Raw genomic sequence first — 27174 nt, forward strand, 5'->3', positions numbered from 1 at the left:
GCACTCTTGCTCCCCTCCCCGTGCCCCGCACATCTCTTCTTCCAGACGCTTCTCCTACACGGCTCAGTGACTCAGTGGATTGACGGGAGGCCCAGAGCGGCGGCGGAGGGGAGCGGGCACACAGTAGGTGCGCAGCTAGCGAGGAAGCGCGGGCCCGGCAGCCGCGGGGGGATCCGGCCCCTGGATTCCAGGATTTGCAGTTCTCAGCCTTCATTCAACCTGCCCCATTGTTAGTTCAAAGCCTGGCTGGGAGGGACTTGGAGTCTCCGCTCCTCGCTCACCTTCAATTTAAAACTCTCCACCAATAAGAAGGTCCTAGGAAAGCTGGCAGCCCCGGGTGCGCAGGGATTTTTCTGGGCTTAGTGACAACATAAACTAAAGTCATTTTCTTTTTCATGCGTGAATTTGCTCAGGAAGCTGCAAAGCGAGCGGCCGGGCGAGGAGAGTAGGGCGGTTAGTGCAGGGGGGTGGGGGTGGGGGTGGGGGTGGGGTGGGGGGTGCACCGTGACCTCCCAGCGCAACATCTAGGGTTTCACCTTTTCATCCCACTTAGCCGATGCCATAGAAACAACCCATTTGTATTATTCAATTCAACGGAGGCAATTACAATGTCACAGCAAAGCACCATGGGCGAGGAGAAACTTTATCCTGAAAGCAATCCTGGACTCTCAAAAAAAAGAGAGAGAGAGAGAGAGAAAGCCACCAGAGTAGTCCCTTGAATTTCTTCATGCCAGGGTACCAAGAAAAATCCAATTTGGAAAACAGACATATAAGGTTCCTTGGCTCCAAAGAAAGAAAACTTCCTAAGTCGTTTTGTTTTTTTTTTTAACATGTCCAAAGGAAAATCCTCAATGTATAAGAAATTAAACAGGTAACTCCTCTCCTACCCCCAAATTGCTTCTCGCTTTGCATACAAATAGATGGTTTTTAGAGGTTTGTTTTGCTGGTCATCTCCATGGTGAACAGGAAGGCCAAAAAGAGAATAAGACACACACACACACACACACACACACCCCAAGGCGACCCCGCACACAACCACGGAGGTTACCCACTCCAAGCCTCCCGTCTTGTCTTTCTTATCCCTGAAAATCCACAGATGCGCGCCTTAAAATAAGCCCAGACACAAAATTCACAGCAGGAGCACTTGTTTGTCAGAGTCTTTATTTTGAAAGTGTTAATCGATGTCCGCAATTTTACGAGCTTCAAAACTTTCTCTCTAGGCAATACTTCAGACCTACCGAAATCGAGGCAAATACCACCCAACACTCCCGCTCCCCACCCCTTCTTTTTCAAATCGAGCATTGGAGAAAACAGCCCAAACCCCATCTGCTGGCCCTTCTCCCTCCCTTCGTGTGAATCATACTTAATCATGGTCTTAAGTGTTGAAGACACATGAAGATATCCATAAATCTTTTCATGTAGCTTCTCCCTCTGAGGTTTTTTTTTTTAAACACCATCAATCAGAGAAAAATCACTAACTAAAACCAAGAAAATATTGTCACACTGCTAAGTGTTTGGGAGCCAGACAAGAACTACTTTTCCCCGCCGGTGACTATCCCAGGGAATGATAACAAAGGGATTAGACAGTGGGTAGTACGCAGCCTCTCCAGGCTACCCAAACCCTTCCATGGTTACCGAATAGTCAATAGAAAAACAAAACAAATAACACCCCCTTCCTTCACCCGTTACAAGGGAACTGGGGAAAACAATGGGATTGGGATTCACACTTCTTTGGGCAGGTCTTATAGTGTAGTACCTTTTTTGGGTGGTCTCTGGGTCACCCAAACTACAGGCGTTTTTTTAAGGACTCACCCCTTTTCCTACTCCAGGAGTATAAGGGACTCCTGCTGGCAGCTCAATTCAAGGTTGAAATCAGACCCGCTGGAAAGCCTGGGGTTCAACCCTCCTGGCTTCCCCAGGCGGCGGCTCGGGGACCCCCCTCCGTGCAGAGAGTTCCCCAAGGCCCTTTACAGCGGTCCTTTGACTTAACCTCGTCTGTGCAGTAAAAGGGCCATGAAAGCACCGATTTTTCTTAAATGCCATTTACTGGTGAGAGACCTCCTTCCCCACCCCCACTCTCCTCTGGCTTCCAGAGCGATGACTCTCATTAATTATACTGGCACAGCACGGCCTGGCCGCCCTTCTAAATCGCTGCCCGACTTCCACCCGTCACCCCTGCCCTGATCACCAGGGCGCCTGACACAGGATCACGGCAACTCCCGTAAAGGTGCCCGAGAGCTGGCAAGGGTAAGCCACGGCTGTGCTCGGAGGCGGGCCCGTGTGCTGCGCGGCATCAAGGGCTTCTTGGAGAACCAGATTCTTAGGAATCTGGGTTGAAAGCTGATGTTTCTGGCGGTACAAAAACGGGGCTTTCAGTTGCAAATACAGTGGTACTGGACACACTGAGATGGAATCAGCAACCATCTGCAAGTCCCATCCGTCAAGCGGGCGAAGGAGATAAATATTCTATTTCAATCGATGCACCAACAAGTCAGGTAAAACCACCAAAGGGCTTAACGGGGACGGAGGCGGAGTTCTCTCTCTCTCTCTCTCTCTCTCTCTGCACATATTTCGTGAGCACTTGCATGTTCCAGACACTGCACGATGGTAAGTCCCAGCTGGGGCTCACCCGGTACCCCCGATGCACCGAGCAGTAGCTGTCCTCTCCTTCGGGCCCACCTTTACAAATAACAAAATACAAATACAAACAAGATACAAATAACAGAACCGCAACCCACTCACTTGAGGAAGCGCCCGGGGACTGACTCCCATCTTGCAACAGAGAGGAGAGGATCAGTGCTTCAGCCAAGCACCATCATCGTTGCTTTCCCACATTCATTCTCACTCTTGAGCCTACTCTTTTTCTCCCTGGTTTTGTCAATGTTTTGACCTTATTCTTTCCTATTATAGATGAGCTTTTCCACAGGCCGGTGGGTGGAGAGAGCGTTACCAGGGACAGCTCCATGACCTCAGCTCGTGATCCCAGGGGAGAGGCCTTGTGGTGGCGGTGGGGAGGGGATGGTGGTGTTGGTTTTGGTGGGGGGGGGGGGTGTCTTGTTGTTTTGTTTTTTGATTTTACCATCTGTAAATACGATTGTAGGAAAGGATCCTAACTGACCTGGTTCAGGTCACGTGTCCATCCACAGGTCAACGAAGGCGGTCAACACCAAGTAGAGTATATGTGTGGCCAGTCTCTGATTACACACCCAGCCCTACGGCCAGGAGCTGGGGCACTTGGGGTAGCAGCCCCCCCAGAACTGTGTGGAGTTAGGGAGGATCTGGCCCCCATAGGAAGGAAGCTGCTCTTCCCAAATGAAGGTAGCAGTGGAGTCTGGGAGATAAAAAGAGCAAGGGTCCCCAACGGTGCCACCTCCTGAACCTGCCACCAAAGAAAGCCCTGAACACCTTTGCACAGATTTCTATGCGTATGACAGAGATTTATATAAAAAAAGAGAGAGAGAGAGAGAGAGAAGAAAATTCCTGTGTGCGTTTGGAAGAACTGGGTGGGGGGGTGCAGCATAAATGCCACCAATCTTTCTGTCCCCGGCTGCAGACACATTCATCCCCGCAAGTAAGCCACTGTTACCCTCAGCTGGAAACGTCCAGAAAGGAACATAGACAGGACGGCTGATCTTGGGAAGAGTTCCCCAAAGTAGAAGAGTATGATGAAACCCTATGCATGGATCCCCCCAGTTTCAACAATTATTAATATTTTGATCATCTTTTATCTATTCAGGAATGTGAGAAATTCACTGAAGTACTTTGCTTCATAAATTAACACATTCTGGCAGTGCTGTGCTCTCGGTTAATGGAAGGAACGCACGCCTGCAAAATAGCTAAAGGAGACTACAGATGAAGCTCTTAGCAAAATGCCTCGCGCCAAATGAGCGCTCAGAGTTGTCGGGTGCTGTTTTAGGGGTGCCTGGCTGTCTCAGGTGGTGGAGCATGCAACTCTTGATCTTGGGATTGTGAGCTCGAGCACCACGTTACAGGGGAGAGATTATTTAGTAAATAAATTACTACTGTTACTGGTAACCTATTTAAAGCTTTTATTTTTTTTTTTTTAAGATTTTGTTTATTTATTCATGAGAGACACAGAGAGAGAGGCAGAGACACAGGCAGAGGGAGAAGCAGGCTCCACGTGGGGAGCCGGATCCCAGGACTCCAGGATCACGCCCTGAAGGCAGATGCTCCACTGTTGAGCCCCCCAGGCGTCCCTATTTAAAGCTTTTAAATGCTAGCAAAGTCCACACATTGAAATGTATTTGGCCTCCAGAGGAAAACAAATGTAGGGCTAACCCCTTGCCAATAGACAGTAACATTTTTAAGCGCTCCCTCATTTTTTTAACGATTTATTTATTTGAGAGAGAGCACAACAGCGAGAGGGGGCAGAGGAAGAGTGAGAATCCTGAAGCCGACTCCCCGCTGAGCACAGAACCCAATGTGGGGCTTAATCCCTGGACCCAGAGACCATGACCTGAGCCAAAATTAAGAGTCAGCCACTTAACTGAGCCACCCAGGTGCCCAAAGTGCTCCAATTTTAAATGGCCGTTTCATATTTTCTCTAGATCAAGCCTATACAATTGTTTGCCCTTTCTATATGGAAATATCAAAAATATTACAAGCAGGGGCGCCTGGTCGGCTCAGTCAGTGGAACATGTGGCTCTCGATCTCAGGGTTGTGGGTTCGAGATCTCTACTCTGGGTGTAGAGATTGCTTATAAGTAAAAATCTTAAAGTGCATCTTTTGTTATATTTGTTATATATTTGTTATCTATTTCGCCTTACAAATACAGAGATGCAGTTTAAATTGTTTGCCAAGCTCAGGAAAGAGCCCGGACTAGATACTGGAATTCAGAACTCCAGGCTTCCTACTTTGATACCGTCTAGGTGAAGTCCTTCAATTCAACTAAGATTTTCTTAAACCCCAGTTATACTGGGTTTTTTTTTAGCAATCTCTACACACAAAGCGGGGCTCACTCTCACAACCCCAAGATCAAGAGTCGCACGCTCTTCCCAAAGAGCTAGCCCGGCGCCCCAGAACGAGTACTTTTTAAAAGGCAGAAATCATGCTAATTAAAGTGAACTTCTGGGGATCCCTGGGGGGCTCAGCGGTTTAGCGCCTGCCTTTGGCCCAGGGTGTGATCCTGGGGACCCGGGATCGAGTCCCACGTTGGGCTCCCTGCATGGAGCCTGCTTCTTCCTCTGCCTGTGTCTCTGCCTCTCTCTCTCTCTATGTCTCTCATGAATAAATTAAATCTTAAAAAGATTAAAAACAAAAAATATATATTTTTTTCCATTTTCTATTTTTCAACTGGTTTCTTTTCTCCCAGTGGTTGGGGGGCAGGGAGTAAAGGCAACAGTAGTGTCAGAGAAAGACAGAGCCGAGCCCCCTTTCCTTTCTCCTAAGAGCTTCACAACCCAGCTCTGTGAGTTTGGTTTCCAGAAAGACCTCCCACAGAGCTAGTATCTACAACTTTCGAGAGGTCAGAGCCTGCTGGGCAGGACCAACATGACTCGAGGACTTTCCCGGGCCCAGGAAATAGTACTGAAACTTTGAGATTACATTTTTTCATGATGGAATATACTGGGTTCCTCCTCCCACGCTACCATTAAAAATTCCTGCAGAATCCCATAATATCACTGAAAGAAAAATGGATCTTCACAGCCTATCCAGTTGCGGCCCAGTCGTCTCCTGGAGCAATCATTGCATCATTGCTGTAGACTTGAACAGAAGCTCAGGCAAAGGAGCAAATTGTATTGTGAAGAGGAAAAATAAAAGTGCTAAGCCAGAGCGCAATCTCTGAAGCTTTGAAAGTTGAGGACGGGGAAGGCGATTTATACCATAAGGAAAATTCTCCTGTTCCTGTACCATTTGGGATCCTAATGGCGTATACCCGCTCTGTATTACTAACACCTGTTTTTTTAACCAGAAGACAAATGTTTAGGTTTTTCCACACAAACATAGTAAAAGGAAAAATTTCATTTTAAAAGCCATATGTTGGGCAGCCCGGGTGGCTCAGCAGTTTAGCGCCACCTTTGGCCCAGGGCGTGATCCCAGGCTCCTTGCGTAGAGCCTGCTTCTCCCTCTGCCTGTGTCTTTGCCTCTCTCTCTTTCTCTCTCTGTGCCTCTCATGAATAAGTAAAATTTTAAAAAATTAAAATAAATAAATAAACGTTATATGTTAGTTTTGTTTCATTTATGTGTTTATGCTAAATATGTATTTAAGGGCTTGATTTGCCCAAAATAACTATCATTTTCAAATCTGACACGTTTTAAAGTTGTTCTTTCAGACCACTAAAGGCAAATGAATCTTCACAGTGTAGGATCATGAGATGTATAGAGGAAAAGGAGACTGGGAAAATAGATCCTAAAAAAAAAGGAAAGAAGAAAGAAAGAAAGAAAGAAAGAAAGGAAGGAAGGAAGGAAGGAAGGAAGGAAGGAAGGAAGGAAGGAAGGAAGGAAGGAAGGAAGGAAGGAAGGAAGGAAGGAAAAGAAAATAGGTTCCTGGTCAAAATGAATAGGCAATACAGGAATGGTTCACTTCATTCTATTTTTTTTTATATATTTTTTTAAGATTCTATTTATTTATTCATGAGAGACACAGAGAGAGGCAGAGACACAGGCAGAGGGAGAAGCGGGCTCCATGCAGGGAGCCTGATGTGGGACTCAATCCCGGGACCCCGGGGTCACACCCTGGGCCCAAGGCAGACACTCAACCACTGAGCCACCCAGGCGTCCCTAAGATTTTTTTTTTTTTTTTTAAGTAATTTCTACACCCATTGTGGGTCTGGAACCTACACCTCTGTGATCAAGTCACATGTTCTACCAACTGAGTCAGCCAGGTGCCCCCGTCTACTTCATTCTTTATTTCATTCCTTAATTTAACAAATATTCATGGAGTTCCCAACGAACAAGAAACTGAACTAAATGCTGTGGAGAAAGCAGAAATGCTCCAATATTTAATAAGGTATGATTTGAGTTGCAGGATCCATTCTACTTTGGAAGAGAGAGGACAGAGAAATAATTATAATGTGGCAAATGCTAAAACAGATCTGTGTTCAGTGTTTGTGGAAGAACAGAAGAGGGCACTAATTTCTCAATTTCACTGCCCAAGTGTTAAAGCTATGTTTTGATAACCAAAACAAAACAGAAAATAGAAGTAATTATCCCATTACCTCAATTTTTTAAAAACTCTACTTCTGCCTGAATTATATGCCCTCACTTTAGTTATGGAAATCTTTTCATCAGGCCTCTTCAAAAGAGTGCTAGAAAACGAGATCCGCAGTGATTTTTCAGTAACCCTCGCACTGCAGGCCAGTACATGTATTCAAATATATTTATAACAAATTTAACAACAAAAAATAACAAAATAACATGTATTCAAATATATTTATAACAAATTTAACAACAAAAAATAACAAAATAACATTTATCGTTGCTATGTGCAATGCCCTCCAATATATTTTATTCTGTTCTGTTTTTCTTAGCCCAACATGGGACTCAAACTCAGGACCCCAAGATCAAGAGTTGCACGTTCTACCACTGAGCCAGCCAGACGCCCCTGTTCTGTTCTTTTTTCTTTCTTTTTTAATAGATCATGGCAACTCAAGAAATTGATTTCACATCTCACTGATGCTTCATGGCCTACGGCCAAAAAACACTGCTCCAGCATGTCCTTTAAAAAGCAAAGTAATAGGGCAGCCCGGTGGCTCAGCGGTTTAGCTCTGCCTTTGGCCCAGGGCGCGATCCTGGAGACGCGGGATCGAGTCCCACGTCGGGCTCCCTGCAGGAAGCCTGCTTCTCCCTCTGCCTGTGTCTCTGCCTCTCTCTCTCTCTCTCTCTCTCTGTGTGTGTGTCTCTCATGAATAAATAAATAAAATCTTTAAAAAAATAAATTAAAAAACAAAAAGCAAAGTAATAGTGCTCAGAACAGAAACAAGTATGGTCAGCAGGACCCCACATGCACCTTCTGCCCTGCAAACCAACAGATCTCCAAGCCACATGGGATTAAATCTCTGGGAGAAAAAAAGGGTTGTGATTGCTCAACCCTTTGACCACGAAGCCACATCAACCAAACGGGCTACTAAAGTTGTCCAGCCCTCAAAGGGTGGATCCTCCTCCTAATGGAAGATCCTTTGAAGAGGCTATGGAAGATAAGGAAAAACCTTCTGGAGAGAAGAACTGGAGCATCCAAGGCTGACCAAGAATTTCACACACTGCAGGCCTGGGTGTCACATTATCCCTGTCTGCCTGAAGAAGACACATGCTCACAACTACTGACATCCTATTTTCCCTCCATATCATGGATTGGGTGCATTGACATTTGGCCTTACGCTTCCAGGTCATCAAGAATTAATCTGGACCTGACCAAAAGGAATTCGGATCACTCAGAGATCCCAAACTAGGGCATGGGATTAATTTCTAGATGAACAACGCCTTCTTTCCTGAAAAACACTGAACCATAGAATCATATCTTAATCCAATTCCACTTCATCATAGTTTACAAAACTATCTAGCTAATTAATAACATCTTCCCCTGTTTTCTGTCATTGATATCATCTTTTCTATTTTAATATTTGATATCTCGAGGCTATTTGAATGGAAGTTAAAAGAATCTGTGGAAGATGTGAGACCTTACTGAAAATTAATGCTGTTTCATTAGAAAATGTTGGGGAATCTACTTTATGTTTTCACCAGCAGTCAGGAAGCAGCAATAAAGTTCTCATGCTGTATTACTGAGTCTAACAGGAGTCAACTGGGGACGCCTCGGAGGCTCAGCAGTTGGGCGTCTGCCTTTGGCTCAGGTCGTGACCCCAGGGTCCCAGGATCGAGTCCCCGCATCGCGCTCCCGCAGGAAATCTGCTTCCCCGTCGTCTGCCTGTGTTGCTGCCTCTCTCGCTGGGTGTCTCATGAATAAATGAAATATTTTTTAAAAAATTAAAATAAAATAACAGGAGTCAACTACTTGGACCTCATGATACCTCTGACTTTTGTCGGCATCACAGATCATCAAGAAAACCTTCTACAGGGGGATCCCTGGGTGTCTCAGTGGTTTGGTGCCAGCCTTTGGCCCAGGGCCTGATCCTGGAGTCCCGGGATCGAGTCCCACGTTGGGCTCCCGGCATGGAGCCTGATTCTCCCTCTGCCTGGGTCTCTGCCGCTCTCTCTCTCTCTCTCTATCATAAATGAATAAATAAAAAATCTTAAAAAAAAAAAAAAAAGAAAACCTTCTACAGACATCGTGGATGTTAGGGGATGATCACTGCTGTTATGCAAGAAGCTTGTACATAGTGTTAGGATGATTTTAGCAGCAAGTAAATGTACAGATCAGATCCTCAAACCAACTCAAACTGGCTTCATAAACAAAGAAATTTACCATGTCACACGAGGAATTAGGCAAGATATCTCAAAGATTGGCTACTTCAGGAGCTCAGCAATGTCCTAAGTTATATCCCTACTCTTTGTGTCTTGGGTGCTGTCACTGATCTCAGCACGTTGCTTCTTGTCCTTATAATTATTCTCATGTTTCTGCCCAGAGGGTTATCCCCTTCATCTAACAACAGGTAGAAATTAGCCGTTCTTTATTTATTACTAGAAATGAGACCTTCTCGTGTACTCATGTAGCTTTTCCCCAAATTCACCAGCAGTCAGAAACCAGATAGGGGAAAAGAGTAGCCTCAGACATGATGTATAAAGAGTTATTTTATTATAAGTAATCAAAACTGGAAGAATAAACAGATATTCTCTTTCAACAAAAATTAAATTTGGCTGCCCCAAATAACTAAAGTAACAGTATCCAATAGTTAAACTCTCTCTTCAAATATTAACACTACAGGAATACAAACTTTATCCTGGTAACATTATAGAGTATGTCGTTTTTCCCAAGGCATAGTAAGCACAGTTTGCTTAAATTATTCTGATATTACATTTAAAACAATCATCTCTTAAATATTTAAATTACCGTTAGAGTGCAACTTCAATTATTTGGAGAAATTTCCATTTCAACTCAATGAAAATGTATTTTGCTCTTTTCTGGGTGGGTCACCTCCAGACCTCTTGGAATATTTCATCCTTTTCTACGGAAGTGTATGCGATTCATAAGTTCTCTGAACTTCAGTATTAAGGAGTAGTTATTTATGTTGTCTTTCCATGCTTCATAAATCCTTCTAAATTTGTCATAATAACTTTCTTTTTTCAAATTGAAATCTGACCCAATTTTTTTAAAATAACTGTCTTTTTTCCATATTTCTCTCCAGGAGCCTTTGAATTTTTCCAAATAACTTTCTTCAGATTCTTCCTTCCATATTCCTTCTCCTTTTCTTAAGGCTGTTAATTCAGCTTTAAGTAATTTTTTGTGAATTGTCCAATAGATTTTAGAATCGTAATCTAGCCCTTTAACAAGAACAGTTTTGCCAAGGCCTCTTCTCAAAATTTCTTCATTCAGACTCACACTAAAATATCTACCCTTGAATAAAAAAAATAACACAATCCAATTACTTAAGAAAACTGCTACTACACCCATAACATCTTCTTAACTTCAGAATTTATATTATTTACAAGCAGTTATATTAAACCATTCAGAGGAGTTCCTGGGTGGCTCAGTGGGCTAAGCACCCAACTCTCGATTTCGGCTCAGGTCATGATCTCAAGGTCATGAGATGAAGCCCTGGTCGGATTCCATACTCAGTGCACAGTCTGTGGGAGATACTCTCTTCCCGCACTTGCTGCCCTTCCCCCCCACACACACATTCTCTCAAACATAAATAGATATATAAAATCTTTAAAAAAAAAAAAAAGTCATTGAGCAACTTTTCCTCCAGAGAAAAGCCAAAAAACATAAAGCAAAAGAATCCCCAGGAGTTTAAAAACACATAATGCTAAACCCAAGATTTTCATTACTAGAAGAGATCCTTGTTCAAAGTTAATTGCCTCTTTTTTTTTTTTTTTTTTTTGAGATCTTATTTATTTATTTGAGAGAAAGAGAAAAGAGAGCAGGGGAGGGGGGCAGAGGGAGAAGCTGCCTCCCCGCTGAGCAGACCTGAGGCAGGGCTCAGGCTCATCCCAGGCCCCTGCCACCAGAGCCCCCCCCCGAGTTGCCTCTTTTATAACATATAGTTCTCCACAGACTCACAGGCCTTCTAACCCAAAGAGGCTAATAAAGTATAAAAAGTGTTTTAGTTTGTTTGCAGTTTGGAGAGGGAAAGGAGCACACAATATAGGCAAAACCACAGAAGGCCAGAGACAACCCGAGAAGTATACAAATGCAAAATGAACTGAATCATCACTGAATTATTATTTTTTAATTATATTTATTTATTCATGAGAGACACACACACAGAGAGAGAGAGAGAGGCACAGACACAGGCAGAGGGAGGAGCAGGCTCCATTCCATGCAGGAAGCCTGACGTGGGACTCGATCCTGGGTCTCCAGGACCACATCCGGGACTGAAACTGACACTAAGCCACTGAGCCACCCGGGCTGCCCCATCACTGAATTATTATATTAGGTTCAGAATTCCAGTGTGTAGGAAGGTGCTGGTTTGTAAATACACTTTTAAAAAACTTCCCACAAAATAACATTAAAAATAGTCCTGGACCTTGACTCTTCATCCTTCAGGAAATTTCCTTCATCTCACTTCCTTTTTTTTTTTTCATTTTTTTTCATTTATTTATTTATTTATGTATGTATTTATTTATTTATTTATGATAGTCACACAGAGAGAGAGAGAGAGAGAGAGAGGCAGAGACACAGGCAGAGGGAGAAGCAGGCTCCATGCACCGGGAGCCCGACGTGGGATTCGATCCTGGGTCGCCAGGATCGCGCCCTGGGCCAAAGGCAGGCGCTAAACCGCTGCGCCACCCAGGGATCCCAAAAAATACAATTTTAAAGGGCTTATCATATATTTCTCAATGTTTTGAATTTTAAGAGCTCATTCACTTAAACCAAAATCAGAATAACTAAAATTCAATCTCACACATTAGTAAAACTGAACAGATGTAAATTACCAGAGTCTGCATACCGCATAGTTGGGTCACGTAGGAAGCAATACAAGCTAAAGTATGTAAGGTGAAGTGCGAGCTCGAGAGCCAGAAAGGAGCTAGGCTGCATACAGCCTCTTCCACTTCATTACCCTGAGTCCCATCTGCAAACGGGAGTAAAAACAGTGACTCCATAGGGTGGTTTTGAGAATAAATTATATACACTTCTGAACTTAAAATAGTTTTTAATTTTTTATTTGTATTTTTATTTATTATTATTTTTTGCTTTTTTTTTTTTTTTTTTTTTTGCTTTTTAAAAAAAATTTTTTTTTTTTTTTTTTTTTTTTTATAATTTTTATTTATTCATGATAGTCACACACAGAGAGAGAGAGAGAGGCAGAGACATAGGCAGAGGGAGAAACAGGCTCCACGCACCGGGAGCCCGACATGGGATTCGATCCCGGGTCTCCAGGATCGCGCCCTGGGCCAAAGGCAGGCGCCAAACCGCTGCGCCACCCAGGGATCCCTAAAAAAAATTTTTTTAACGATGTTACTTGGGGCACCTGGGGTTCAGTCAGTTAAGCAGCTGCCTTTGGCTCAGGTCATGATCTCAGGGTCCTGGGACAGAGCCCCACATCAGGCTCCCTGCTCAGCAAAAGCGGGGAGTCTGCTTCTCTCTCTATCCCTCCCCCTGCAGCGCTTGCACCTGCAGGGGAAGGGGCAGAGGGAGAAGCAGAGAATATCAAGCAGACTCGCTGCTGAGTGCAGAGCCCAATGCCAGCTGGATCTCAGTACCCTGAGATCATGACCTGAGCAGAAATCTGGAGTTGGATGCTTAACCTACTAAGCCACCCAGGTGCCCCAATATTTCTTTAAAAAATTTTAAGTATCTCTACACCCAAGGTGGGGCTCTAATTCATGACCCCAGGATCAAGAGTCACACACTCCACCAACTAAACTAACCAGGCGCCCAGAGAAGATAACGTTTTTGTAAAACCTTTGGCATCTTTATATATTTTGTTTTACCAACTTACTTCAAAAAAAAAAAAAAAAAAAGGTTATTTGTAAGTAATCTCTACACCCAACATGAGGTTTGAACTCACAACTCCAAGATCAAGACTTGCATGCTCCACTGACTGAGCCAGCCAGGCACCCCTACCAGCTTACTTTCAAACGTAAACCATTTCAACCTATCAGTGTGGATAATTCTTATTTTAAAAGAACTAAATGTGATCTGGGCATACAGAGATTAATGAGTTTCGTTAGGCTTTCTTTTTTTTTTATTTTATTTATTTATTCATGATAGTCACAGAGAGAGAGAGAGAGAGAGGCAGAGACACAGGCAGAGGGAGAAGCAGGCTCCATGCAGGGAGCCCGACGCGGGACTCGATGCCGGGTCTCCAAGATCGCGCCCTGGGCCAAAGGCAGGCGCTAAACCGCTGCGCCACCCAGGGATCCCTAGGCTTTCTATTAATAGTTCAAAACGTTCTGAAGAATTAAAGTGGTTACAATTTTAGTCACCTTAACATGAGGTTATTTTTTCCTTCAGATTATTTTTGTTATATAATAATGGACTTTAAAAATAAAACTGTTCTTGGGGGATCCCTGGGTGGCTCAGTGGTTTAGCACCTGCCTTCAGCCCAGGGCGTGATCCTGGAGACCCAGGATCGAGTCCCATGTCGGCTCCCTGCATGGAGCCTGCTTCTCCCTCTGCCTGTATCTCTGCCTCTCTCTTTCTCTCTGTCTCTCACGAATAAGTAAATAAAATATTTAAAAATAAAAAAATAGGGGCAGCCCGGGTGGCTCAGCGGTTTAGCGCCGCCTTCAGCCCAGGGCCTGATCCTGGAGACCCGGGATCGAGTCCCACATCGGGCTCCCTGCGTGGAGCCTGCTTCTCCCTCTGCCTGTGTCTCTCTGCCTCTCCTTCTCTCTGTGTCCCTCATGAATAAATAAATAAAATCTTTTAAAAAAAAATAAAAAAATAAAAAGTAAATAAAACTGTTCTTAATCCTGTCATAATACTTTATTTTGTACTTTCTTTTTTCAGTAATCGTCTACCAAAATTAGCATAAAGTAAGGGACACACAAGGACTCAGGACAGTGACACAGCAACAGTGATGAAGCTCCGGGGTACACGGTGGCCATGGCCAATCATAACAGTAAGAATACTCTGAGACAAAGTTTAGTTTTCAGATGATGCATTACTGATCATAAACAGTATTTAAATATGCTCGACTTTAAAGTTCAAAGACTGAGCAGTATTTACTTCAGAAAACACCCTTCTTTGTGGTTTCCAGTTGACAGGGTTCACCCAACAAGCAGTTTCTAAGCACAAAGATGATATATTTTTTTAAACATTTTATTTATTCATGAGCGACACACAGAGAGAGGCACAGGGAGCCCGATGCGGGACTCGATCCCAGGACCCTAGTGTCACACTCTGAGCCAAAGGCTGAAGCTCAACCGCTTGAGTCACCCAGGCGTCCGAACAAGGATGATGTATTATACTCAAGTACATGTAAATACATCAAGATCATCCTTAAATTAGCAATGTCTAAAGTCATTAATAATTTTAAGTTTTTTCCATTTTCTTGATTTTCTGTATTTCTGTATTTATATATTAATAAGTATATATTAATATATAAGAAACAAAATTTATACATGCATGAAAAGACCTGGTTCTCTAAACATAATTACTATGACTAGCAGTGAAGACCAGAATTCAGTCCCATTATAGATTCAAGGTTCTGGTTAATGATGTTTATGTGTAAATACAAAGAATATAATGTGGCTCGTTATTTCCTCACACTACTTACCTTATTCACTAGAAGATAGCAAAAGAGGGCTGAATTCTCCTTTCCAAGAAGTTGAAACCATAGCAGTTGGGAAGGCTTCAACTCTTCCTGTAACCACAACTTCCCAGTTTCAGTGAGTTCTACTCCTGCCAGCTTAACCAGCAGAACACCACAGGGCTCCTCTAAAAAGGTTAGGTAGAAAATTGTCTGGCTTTAATACCACGTGGCAAAAGCAAATTTCAAAGTCACGTGCCCCCCACCAAAACAGCTGGATCATGTTTATGTACAAACACCCAGACTCCTCTAGATTTGTATCTGTGTTCAAGTTTTCTTTTACAGCAACTCAAGCATGTTACAATGGAATAATGTAAAAACTCCATCCCAGGAAGCTCCAGAACAAAATGGAGAACCCATTAATAATAATAACACACGTATGGCAATTTACAGTGCTGTGGCACTGCGTGACCCCCGGAAGTAGGTTCCCCCTGAATACCCCCCCGGAGTTGTGCAGTGTACAACCTGGACAAACCCAGTCGGTGCCTTTGCTGCCTGAGCATCTAAGAGTCCTCACTGTTTCAGAGAGAAGAGATTTAGATTTTTACAACAGAACTACAACTGAGAAGGTAGAGGACCCAGGAAGTCTCGATCCTGCTTAGATTAAAATGGCTGACAGACAAACATCCCAGGTTCTCTCTCCTTAGGGAACTGGAGTCATTCAAATTATTTAATTCCTGTTTGATTTGTTAAAAGAACTGATCATGTTAGGCATGTTGGGGGGAAAAGAAAACCCAATCTTATTCCTTTATAGTCATACCTTGTTGGACAGAGTGATATTCATTCATTTGAAGGTAAAAGATAAGAGCCCCTTTCTTTATAAAATTAAAATGATATGGAAAAAAATGATATGAAGAAGAACTTAAAATATAACTAAATTTATTCAACGAGTTTTACCAAGTCTCTGTCGGCTAATAATCATTTCTCTAGGGACTGTGAATAACGAGCTAAGTAGGAAAGGGTCCAAGCCCACCAGATGCTTAGCGCAGGGGGAGGAGATAAACCTAAACGCAGGATTATAGGAAAACGTGTTTAAGTACTAACTGCAGGGTGTATAAATTATTGTGGGTGCAGTAGAGAAAGAGGCTAATTCTGCTGGGGAGTCATGGAGAGCTTCCGGAAGCCACGCTCACGCCCACACAGGCCCTACCTAACCCCCCTCATCCTTCAGGTCTCTGATCTCGGAACAGCCCATCGAGGCTTTCTCTGACCACGTACAGGCGTGTGTTCCCCGCACGCATGACTCCCGGTTATGCTCAGACTAGTACCTGTCCCTTCTCATAGCTCTTGGAACAATTTTCACTCGTCTGCTGTCTATTTTCCAGTTAAGACTGTAAGCTCCAAAGAGCAGTCTTGTTGGCTTCACCCCATGCACAGCTAGCGCATGGCCCAGAACATCGCAGTTGCTCAGGATTTGTGAATACATTTGCCTGAATGAAATAGCGAACGGCTGAATAAAAAGAGGAAGCAGGAGAGAAGGAAATCTGGAGCCAAATTAAACAGTTCCTTGTAGTATCTAAAGCCAAGAGTTTGCACTCTCTCACAGACAATGGAAAGTTATTAAAACTTAAAATGACGTTTTTTGCCATTTTACAAATAACTTCTAATTAACAAATACCAAAATAGCTGTATCATTTTCTTGCACTTTACTTACTTTTCCATGAAGATATAATAGGTAAAGTAATGGGAATATGCTCAATTTCTAAACCATCTTCAGTTATTCGGCGTAATCGTCCACGTAGTTTAACATTCTTTCTTATAAATTCTACTGGAATATCTGAAGAACTTGTAAATTTTGATGTCTGTTAATTTATTAAAAAAAAAGGTATATGACATTTTATTATTCTTTTCATTTTAAAATTAAGTATGTCAAATTGTCATCTAAACATTTAACAAGAAGACATAACCACTGAAAAACTTTAATTTGGTCCTTAGTTTTATACCGATATCCTAGTACAATTTAATCAAAGTGTTTATAGGAGGGGGGCACCTGCCTGACTTAGTTGGTAGAGCATGCAACTCTTGGTATTAGGGTTGTGGGTTAGAGTCCCACTTTGGGCATGCGGATTACTTTAAAATTAAATCTTTTGAAAAAAAAAGTATGAATACTAAAATTTAGATTTAGTATTTTAAAAGACGTTGACAATTAGGATGATGGCATAAAATGTAAAAGTCTTCCCCTTACTCTCCAAAACTAATGAAGGATAGAAGAGAATAAACTGTAGCATTTTTGAAAAAGATTAAGACGTTCTAGTTAACCGTGAACTCAAAATGAGTGAAGGTGTGGCAAGGCTACAAAAAAAAAACCACACAAATTCCTTCTCTTCTCCACTCTTCTCTGCTCCCTACCAAAGTCCAAACACCAAGCAACTGTAAGGAACAGGATCCAAGACAAGAGAGGGTGAGGAAGACATTGCTCCAAACCAGGCCCTAATGGAAAATACCGCATGTTTCATAAAAGACTGGGTATTGCATTTCAGAAAAGACTTCCGCCAACTGGAACAAAGCTAGAATAAGGGGGAAAAGATGATAAAGAGCCTGGAAACCACATCACATGAGAAAACCAAAACTATTTTGCATAGGGAAGACAAGACTCAGAAGAAGTAGAGAGGCTCATTCAAGATCTCTTCAATTACCAAACGTCTCCCCCTTTTAGTTTTTATGTGTTTTCATTAAAGGACATACATAAAAAGACATAAGAGTGCCTGGATGTTTGGAGTTTTAGAAATTATTAAGGAGCTGAGGGAAGAAACTGAAGTAGAACCCATGTTCCCATTCTCAAGGAATTCACAGTGGATGCGAAGAACCTTTGAAGGCAGATCCCACTGCATCTACTTTTTCCAGATCCAGTAATCCCTCAACTGCAGAAAGTTCGGTGCTGTGTTTCTGTGACCTAACAGGCACTATCTGGAAGGTGAGCTAACAATATACATAAAACCAGAATACAACTGCAGAGCAATAAAGAGGTTTAAGATAAAGTGTAAGTGCTAAAGGGTTGGGGCCGGGGCTCCTGGGTGGCTCAGTCAGTTATAAATCCAACTCTTGATTTCGGCTCAGATCATGATCTCAGGGTCATGGGATGGAGCCCCATGTCAGGCTCTGCACACACTGGGGAGTCTGCTTGAGATTCTCTCTCCCTCTGCCTCTCCTCCCCACTCTCTAAATAAATAAATAAAATCTTAAAAAAAAAAAACACTGCTTCATAGGATTATTCTAAGTATTAAATGAAATTATATATATCAAGTGTTTAATACAGTGCTGAACTCAATCATCATTTTTTTAAAATATGAAAGTTGGAATTTTCTACCAGAAATTGAAAGAATATGAGAGTTTGATAAACACTGGAGGAGGAAAAAGGAGAAAAACAACAATATAAAAGAAAGCTGAGGAGGAGCTATTAGGGTGCCTTGTGGCAGGCCCGGGGTTGGTTAATGCAATATCCATTCCCAAGCCTCTCTCCCTTGTCATCAAGCACTGTAAGGGATGGAAAAGCTAAACGCTTCTTTCCCAACTTCCTTTCCCACTACTGGTGGCTATATGATAAAAACATGTAAGCAAAAGTCTGCTGAAGGCTTCTGGTAGACCTTTTGCTTTCTAGACAAAAGGAAAAGACGTGGCTGGCACCTTCCTTTTCCCTCTCCTCCTGCTTTGAACATGAATATGCTATTTGGAGATAAAGCAGCCACTCTGTGCCATGAGGACAGACATCCAGAAGCACACAGACCTAAAACTCTGTCACTGAGCCAGAGAAGCAATGCCAGCAGCACCCTTGTCTCCAGAAGTCTTGTGACGTGAGAAAAAAGGCTTTTTAACTCGGTTAAGCCACTATGGTGTGGGGTTTCTCTTACTTGTAGCTAAAGTTCTCCAACTGTTACACCACAGAATTTTTGGTTCCCTAATGTTCCAATGTTCTTTTTCTACCTCCTTAGCTTGCTCTTCTCATCAGTAGTCACTATTTTCAAAAAACATAAAATCTAAGAAAAAAAAGACACCAGAACCATAGTCTAAAATGAGTAACTTCATAACATACCAATATGATTTATATTAATCAATAAGTAATTTGCATTAATAACATACCTAATATTATATGACTTAAAACAACCTATAGTTGATTTATATAATTTCTAGGGGCTAAAAAGAGAAATAATCCCTCCGCATTATTTAAAAAAAAATCCCTCTGCATTATTTTTACCTAAACTCTTAATCAGATCATTTCATATTTTGACAATTTTGAGACCTTCAAAGTATAAATGTCATGGAACATAGGTTGTAACATAAAGAAAAAGGTGGAATGAAAAGAACCAACGTTTCAAAAGTTCCATGCTAAAAATATATATATAAGCTAAAAGCAAATGACTTACAAATCATGGAGGTGTTAAAAGAAAAAACCCTATTATATTATTAGATATAAGGTTAAAAATGAGTTCAAGGTACTCAATAAAAAAAGAAGATAAAAGTTCTGATACTGGAGTCAGGGGGAAAAAGCAGCAGTTGGAAGACATGAAGGAAGTAATAACACGCCATCAACGATAATATAAAAACAATATAGAGATCAGAAATGTAGGACATTCATATACGCAGATGCAGTAAACCCATTCCAAATTGTAACATGACACTAAAATTACACCCAGTGACAAGAATCAGTCATATAAAAATACTTATAAATCTTGAATCATCAAATGGGTTTTTCCACAATATCTATTATAAAAACATTACTGAAGCAGCAAAAAAAAATATGCTAATGGAAAGCATAGATTATTTTTTTTACACCATACTTCTTGCTCTATTCATTAAAAAGATCTCACAGATTGTTGCAAATCAGAGAAAGCATAAATTATTCAGTGCTAAAGGACATAATTTGACTGTGATCTAAATCTAAAACCACTATACAAAACGGTTTTGAGACATTCCAACACGTCTGAAATGCAAATTTAGTGATTACAGCGTTCTAGCCAACTAAATCCTTTACAGATTCCTTTTTTAAGCACGAAAAAAAAAAGTGATTATGGAAATACAGTCTAGGCCATCATTTTCCATAAAATCCTGTGGATGGATGTGTTACTTTTAAACCAAGATCTTAAAATAGGTTTGTTGTTCCAAAATAATATTTTAAACTTCTAATGAGAATAACACGATGACGCACTGCTTGAGAGAAAAATGGTCTTGAAACAAGAAGAGGAAAAAAAAAAAAAAGAAACGAGAAGAGATTAGCTGTTGCTTGCGGATCACAGGGCCTTCTTCATGTTTTAACTTACCATCCGGATGCTTCTTAGAAGTAACATTGTTCCAGCTACGGCCATTACGGTGCTGATGTTCTTCAAAAAGAGATTGAAGGATTAATTGTTACTGGTTATTATTCATAATAGCAAAAGTACTAATTAGAAGCGGGGGGGGGGGGGGGAGCAGACTGACCTTCCCCCATCTGTCCAAATAAGGCACGTCCATCAACTAAAGGCCCATTTCTCTCAACAAACTTTCTTATCTGCCCACCTACTCATTACCCTTCCCCTTTTCCTCCCAAACAAGCTGGTGTGCACAATAATTATATACGTAATATTGTATTGTTCTCCATTGACTCTTCCCTTTAACCATGAATTCCTTAAACGCGTGAACGAGCCTACAGCAGGAATGTAAATGACGGGTAGAAAAACTTGACCATCGAAACCTCACAATCCAGGGCCTCAGATGTGTATGCGGTAAACGGTCGGGAAGGAAGAGCGTATCAATGGTTTCAAAGTGCTTCATTTAAACTGAAATAGACCTAAAAGAGTTTAATTTAAAAAGAAGAACCCTGCGACTCCCTCAACAAGAGGGACAACCTGACACGCTTCCCTTCAATAAACAGGACGCGGTGTGTAAGCAATGAAGCTGAAAATACACACATGGAAAGAAATGAGGATGCGAAGATTCGTCTTCGTGTTGAAGTGAAGACACTTAGATCCACCTCTGATCTTGCCCCAAACATCAGGGAAACATAAAACAAGGCAGTGTGGGACGCCTGGGGGGCTCAGTGGTGGAGCATCTGCTCAGGGCATGACCCCGGGGTCCTGTGATAGAGTCCCACATCGGGCTCCCTGCATGGAGCCTGCTTCTCCCTCTGCCTGTGTCTGTGTCTCTCCTGAATAAATAAAATCTTTAGGGGATCCCTGGGTGGCTCAGCGGTTTGGCACCCGCCTTTGGCCCAGGGTGTGGTCCTGGAGACCCGGATGGAGTCCCATGTCAGGCTCCCTGTGTGGGGCCTGCTTCTCCCTCTGCCTGTGTCTTTGCTTCTCTCTCTGTGTGTCTCTCATGAATAAATAAATAATTTTAAAAAACAATAGTAAAATAAAATCTTTAAAATAAAATAAGGCAGTGAAAGCTTTACAATCACCAAGGTATCATGCCTTGTGTTTGTTCTGTGCATTTCCCATTTGTAGAAAAACAGGAAATACACCTAAGGATACATTCTGTGATCAGGGTACTTGGAGTAATACAGCTGTGTGCCGATAGATTTTATTTTGCTTTTTTAAAGATAGCAGGCTCCTCGCAGGGAGCCGGATGCAAGACTTATTCCGGGGCCCCAGGATCACACCCTGAGCTGAAGGCAGATGCTCAGCCCTGAGCCATCCAGGGGTCCCCCCAGGTGCTCATTTAAATAGTTTCCTCTCTCAATCTATTGAAGTCATTTTTTTTTTTTTACTTGAAATAACTCATGTGCCAATCTCTGCCTCCCTGGAAGAAGCGAGGCCTGGTCACTCAGCACGGGTGTCCCTATCTTCCAGGACCGCCACCAGCCACCACCGACTGCAGCGCTTCCCACGTGGAAAGCAGGAGCCTGGGGACCCGAGCTGAGCTGGAGGGCAGGCGCCGGGGTGCTGGCCGGGGTGCTGGCCGGGGCTGCGGGGTGCACCCGAAGCTGGTGGCCCCTTCTCACGACAAGTTCTGGAGCTGATCAGTCCCTCCGCAGTCTCTCCACCTGCCCCCAGGACACCGGGTTTTGCTGATTTCCCCGCCGCCCTCCGGGATTCTCCAGGGGAGACTCCTGGGCCCAGGCCTCGGCCCAGGTCACCCCGGCCTCACCCGCTCCCTAAGGGCCACGGGGGCTCGTTCCTGAAGGGCCACGGCCAGTTCCCGCGGCCCAGGTGACGTCCACATCGTCCCTTAGGGTCCCTCACCTGTGCGCAGGGCCCTGCGGACGACCCCACGCCCCACGGACCCCAAGACCCCGCTGAAGCCGCTCGGACCACCAGGGACCCAGGGGCGGCCCCATCGTCGGAGCGGCCGGGCCTTCGGGGTCACCGACCGCCAGTCCCGTCCCCCCCCCGCCCCCCCGCCGCACCCGCTCAGGGCACCAGGCCCACAGGACCGCGGCCTCCCTCCGGCGGGCCCCGAGGGCTGGGGGCCACCTGGGCTGCGCCGGGCCCGTCTCGCGGCGCCCCCTCCCCCGCCGGGCCCGTCTCGGGGCGCCCCCTCCCCACTCCGGTCTATCTCGGGGCGCCCCCTCCCCCGCCAGGTCCGTCTCGGGGCGCCCCCATCCCCCACCGGGTCCATCTCGGGGCGCCCCCTCCCCCCGCCGGGGTCCTTCTCGGGGCGCCCCCTCCCCCGCCGGGCCCGTCTCGGGGCGCCCCCATCCCCCACCGGGTCCATCTCGGGGCGCCCCCATCCCCCACCGGGTCCTTATCAGGGCGCCCCCCTCCCCCCACCGGGTCCGTCTCGGGGCGCCCCCATCCCCCGCCGGGTCCTTCTCGGGGCGCCCCCATCCCCCGCCGGGTCCTTCTCGGGGCGCCCCCTCCCCCCACCGGGTCCGTCTCGGGGCGCCCCCATCCCCCACCGGGTCATCAGGGCGCCCCCTCCCCCGCCGGGTCCGTCTCGGGGCGCCCCCATCCCCCGCCGGGTCCTTCTCGGGGCGCCCCCATCCCCCACCGGGTCCTTCTCGGGGCGCCCCCTCCCCCCACCGGGTCCATCTCGGGGCGCCCCCATCCCCCACCGGGTCCATCTCGGGGCGCCCCCTCCCCCCACCGGGTCCGTCTCGGGGCGCCCCCATCCCCCGCCGGGTCCTTCTCGGGGCGCCCCCATCCCCCACCGGGTCCTTCTCGGGGCGCCCCCTCCCCCCACCGGGTCCGTCTCGGGGCGCCCCCATCCCCCGCCGGGTCCTTCTCGGGGCGCCCCCATCCCCCACCGGGTCCTTCTCGGGGCGCCCCCTCCCCCCACCGGGTCCGTCTCGGGGCGCCCCCATCCCCCACCGGGTCCTTCTCGGGGCGCCCCCATCCCCCACCGGGTCCTTCTCGGGGCGCCCCCATCCCCCACCGGGTCCTTCTCGGGGCGCCCCCATCCCCCACCGGGTCCTTCTCGGGGCGCCCCCTCCCCCCACCGGGTCCATCTCGGGGCGCCCCCATCCCCCACCGGGTCCATCTCGGGGCGCCCCCTCCCCCCACCGGGTCCGTCTCGGGGCGCCCCCATCCCCCGCCGGGTCCTTCTCGGGGCGCCCCCATCCCCCACCGGGTCCTTCTCGGGGCGCCCCCTCCCCCCACCGGGTCCGTCTCGGGGCGCCCCCATCCCCCACCGGGTCCTTCTCGGGGCGCCCCCTCCCCCCACCGGGTCCATCTCGGGGCGCCCCCTCCCCCCACCGGGTCCATCTCGGGGCGCCCCCATCCCCCACCGGGTCCTTATCAGGGCGCCCCCTCCCCCCACCGGGTCCGTCTCGGGGCGCCCCCATCCCCCGCCGGGTCCTTCTCGGGGCGCCCCCATCCCCCACCGGGTCCTTCTCGGGGCGCCCCCTCCCCCCACCGGGTCCGTCTCGGGGCGCCCCCATCCCCCACCGGGTCCTTCTCGGGGCGCCCCCATCCCCCACCGGGTCCTTCTCGGGGCGCCCCCTCCCCCCACCGGGTCCTTCTCGGGGCGCCCCCATCCCCCACCGGGTCCTTCTCGGGGCGCCCCCTCCCCCCACCGGGTCCGTCTCGGGGCGCCCCCATCCCCCGCCGGGTCCGTCTCGGGGCGCCCCTCCCTCCCTCCCCGCCCCCTCCCGCGCGGCGAGCCCAGCCCAGCCCGGCCGCGCTGCAGCCCCCGGGCCCGCCCGCCCCCCTGCGCCCACCGCGCGTCCTGCCGGCGGCTGCGGTACCCGGACGAGGCGCAGGTGGTCGTCCGCCCACTGCGAGACCCGCGCCACCACGTTGGGCGCCGCTCCGTCCGGGTCCCGAGGCCGCGAGGCGGTGGCCACAGGCGGGCCCGCCATGTTCCCGGCGGGCGGCGCGCGGGCGGGGCCTCCCGGGGCGGGGGCGGGGCTCAGAGGAGGAGGGCGGGGCTCCGGGGGAGGGGGCGGGGCTTCTGGGCCGGGGGCGGGGCTCAGAGGAGGAGGGGCGGGGCTCCAGTGGAGGCGGGGGCGGGGCTTCTGGGCCGGGGGCGGGGCTCCAGGGGAGGTGGGGGCGGGCTCCTGGGTGGTCCGCGGGGGGCGGGGCTCCCTGACTCCCCCGCTGCAGGGTCCTGGTCTTGGCCGCGGGGGAGAACCCCGGCGACCTGCTCTTTGCTCCCCGCTGGCCTGTGGGCGGGGGCTGCACACCTGCGACAGTGACCCCCCCCCCCCATGCCCAGATGTCCGCCTCCCGGGGCAGGTACGGGGCGGGGCCTGGGGCCGAGCAGGTGCGGAGCCGATCAGCGGGCTGCAGGCAGCGCGGCCTCGGTGCGGCTTGCACACCTGCCACGCGCAAAGGCCGTGGGTCATCCAGGACGCCCCCCCCCCGCTCCCCAGTATAACCACACACAGTATCTTGGGATGTGCCCTGAAGTTTGCACAGTCGATGCCCCCAGCAATGGGCACAGTGGCCAAGCGGTGGGAGGAGCCGGGTGTCCTCGGGCAGAGGGATGGATACCGAGGTGCGTACCCTGGGCAGGAAGGACCCTACCGTTTACTTCCATGTGGTTGGAACTGGAGGGTGTTATGCTGAGTGAAATAAGTCCGTGGGAGAAAGAGAACTATCATATGGTCTCACTCGTGGGGGGAATATCAGAAATAGTGACAGGGACCTTAAGGGAAGGAGGGGAAACTGAGGAGGAAAAATTAGAGAGGAAGACAAACCATGAGAGATTCCTAACTCTGAGAAACACACAAAGGGGTGGGGGGCAATGGGGTGACTGGGTGACGGGCACTGAGGAGGGCACCCGATGGGATGAGCACTAGGGGCGTTATATGATGTGTTGGCAAACTGAATTTAAATTGTTTTTTAAAGTTTGCACAATTGCTTTGTAAGCCTAATACAACTGTGCTCTACATTATTGAACTGTTAATTGATTAAATTTAGAAAGCTGACTATATTAATATATTATTAGTAGTATATATTAGCACATATATTTTTAAGATTTATTTATTTATTCATGAGAGACACAGAGAGAGAGGCAGAGGCACAGGCCGAGGGAAAAACAGGCTCCATGCAGAGAGCCCGATGTGGGACTTGATCCAGGACCCCGGGATCACATCCTGGGCCCAAGGCAGACACTAAACAGATGAGCCACCCAGGGCTCCCTATATTAGTATATTTTATTTTTTTTAATTTTATTTATTTATTCATGAGAGACACAGGGAGAGAGAGAGGCAGAGACACAGGCAGAGGGAGAAGCAGGCTCCATGCAGGGAGCCCGACGTGGGACTCGATCCCGGGACTCCAGGATCACGCCCTGAGCTGGAGGCAGGTGCTAAACCGCTGAGCCACCCAGGGATCCCCTATTAGTATATTTTATTTTTATTTTTTTTCATATTAGTATATTTTAAAACATAATGTAGGGCAGCCCCGGTGGCGCAGCAGTTTAACGCCTCCTGGAGACTTAGGATCAAGTCCCACATCAGGCTCCTTGCATGGAGCCTGCTTCTCCCTCTGCCTGTGTCTCTGCCTCTGTGTGTGTGTGTGTGTGTGTGTGTGTGTCTCATGAATAAATAAATAAAATCTTTTTTAAAAAATGTAGAAGCAGGACAGAGAACAGTAATGACATCATAACATTTGTGTGAAAAAATGTGTATGCGTGTGTGCACCATGAAAAGCTATGCAAAAAGCCTGCAACAGTGACTGTCCCTGGGGAGAAGGGCTGGGCCAGGAATGGTTGGGAGGTTTAAGTACCTGCCAGCTTTAATAGAACATTTTGTAATAAGGGGAATGTTGTGAATCCACTTTGTTCAGTTTCATAGCTCTAGCCACATGCGGCTACTCTGTGCTCGACGTACAGCTAGTACAACTGAGCAACTGAAGTTTTATTTTTTTAGAGTAAACTCTAAGCCCAATATGGGGCTTGAACTCATGACCCCCTGGGGCTTGAACTCCTGGGATCTTCTGACTAGGCCAGCCAGGAGCCTCAGGAACTGACTTTCTAACTTTATTAATTTTAATTAATTCCAATAGTCACACGTAGCTAGTGGCAACAATATTGGGCAGTGCAAGGATATCATTGGAAATTTTTTTTTTTACCTTATGCACCTATTACCTTTAGAAGTCAAGATGGGGGGGATCCCTGGGTGGCGCAGCGGTTTGGCGCCTGCCTTTGGCCCAGGGCGCAATCCTGGAGACCCGGGATCGAATCCCACGTCGGGCTCCCGGTGCATGGAGCCTGCTTCTCCCTCTGCCTATGTCTCTGCCTCTCTTTCTCTCTCTCTCTCTCTCTCTGTGACTATCATAAATAAATAAAAATTAAAAAAAAAAAAAAAGAAGAAGTCAAGATGGGGGCGTGATCCTGGAGACCTGGATCCAGTCGGGCTCCCTGCATGGAGCCTGCTTCTCCCTCTGCCTGTGTCTCTGCCTCTCTCTCTCTCTCTCTCTCTCTCTCTGTGTGTGTCTCATGAATAAATAAAATCTTTTAAAAAAATAAAATAAACTGAGTCCAGCCAGCTATAAATCTAAATATAAATTTTTTCATCATAAAAAAAAAAGACACTTGTAGAAATTAGGAGCCCTGCAACCTCAAGCCAATTACCAGGCAATGATCAGGAATGGTGATATAGCTGGGTCTTCGTCTACAGTGTAGTTTGGGAACCAAGACGTTGTTCCGGAGCTAACCTGCTGTCCAGCGAGCCACCAGCAGCGCCCCCTTTCCCAGGAGCAGTTCGTTGAGCCCCATGGATAATATTTTTCACCTGTTGCCAGCAACTCAATTTCTGCCTCACTGTGTATTTGGGACCCTCCTCCCACTACCAACACACGTTTGTCCGTCTCCCACATAACCTCCCAGAAAAGCTGTGAGCGCTCCAGGCATCATCATCCTCCCTGAAGGGGCCTGGGACAGGGCCCCCCCTGTGCCGCCCCCCCACAGGATGTGCCACTTTGGTGCATGGATCATTTTGAGCCGAAGGGCTTTGAAACCCTATGGGCTCAAAAGAAATGTTTGT

General features: G+C 46.8%; 1 protein-coding gene across 4 annotated transcripts; it reads right to left on the reverse strand.

The window, feature by feature from the left end:
- Positions 1 to 1144: 1144 nt before the first annotated feature.
- C23H3orf33 (chromosome 23 C3orf33 homolog) lies at positions 1145 to 24064 on the reverse strand. Of its 4 annotated transcripts, XR_005377251.1 has the most exons (6): positions 23902 to 24064; positions 20087 to 20146; positions 16486 to 16633; positions 14799 to 14959; positions 12024 to 12146; positions 10330 to 10468 (listed from the first exon to the last, which is right to left on the reverse strand). XR_005377251.1 is itself a non-coding variant. In XM_038571274.1 (5 exons), the coding sequence occupies exons 1-5, from the start codon at positions 24040 to 24042 to the stop codon at positions 2626 to 2628; spliced, it is 564 nt and encodes a 187-aa protein (XP_038427202.1). In that variant the 5' UTR covers positions 24043 to 24064; the 3' UTR covers positions 1145 to 2625. The 4 variants fall into 4 exon arrangements, 3 of the variants coding, with proteins under 3 accessions (XP_038427202.1, XP_038427201.1, XP_038427200.1); XM_038571274.1 differs by lacking the exons at positions 10330 to 10468; positions 12024 to 12146 and adding an exon at positions 1145 to 2679; XM_038571273.1 differs by lacking the exon at positions 12024 to 12146 and having other exon boundaries at positions 9688 to 10468; positions 23929 to 24064.
- Positions 24065 to 27174: the final 3110 nt, after the last annotated feature.

The sequence above is a fragment of the Canis lupus genome, chromosome 23, assembly GCF_011100685.1.
Source record: "Canis lupus familiaris isolate Mischka breed German Shepherd chromosome 23, alternate assembly UU_Cfam_GSD_1.0, whole genome shotgun sequence".
NCBI classification, from domain to species: Eukaryota; Metazoa; Chordata; class Mammalia; order Carnivora; family Canidae; genus Canis; species Canis lupus.

Coding starts and splice junctions, on each gene's coding strand:
- C23H3orf33 (XM_038571272.1), bottom strand. CDS start 24,042: ATGGCGGGCCCGCCTGTGGCCACCGCCTCGCGGCCTCGGGACCCGGAC. Junction 16,634..20,086: donor TTCTAAGAAGCATCCGGATG/GTAAGTTAAAAC, acceptor ATAAATTAACAG/ACATCAAAATTTACAAGTTC. Junction 14,960..16,485: donor TATTATATCTTCATGGAAAA/GTAAGTAAAGTG, acceptor TAACCTTTTTAG/AGGAGCCCTGTGGTGTTCTG.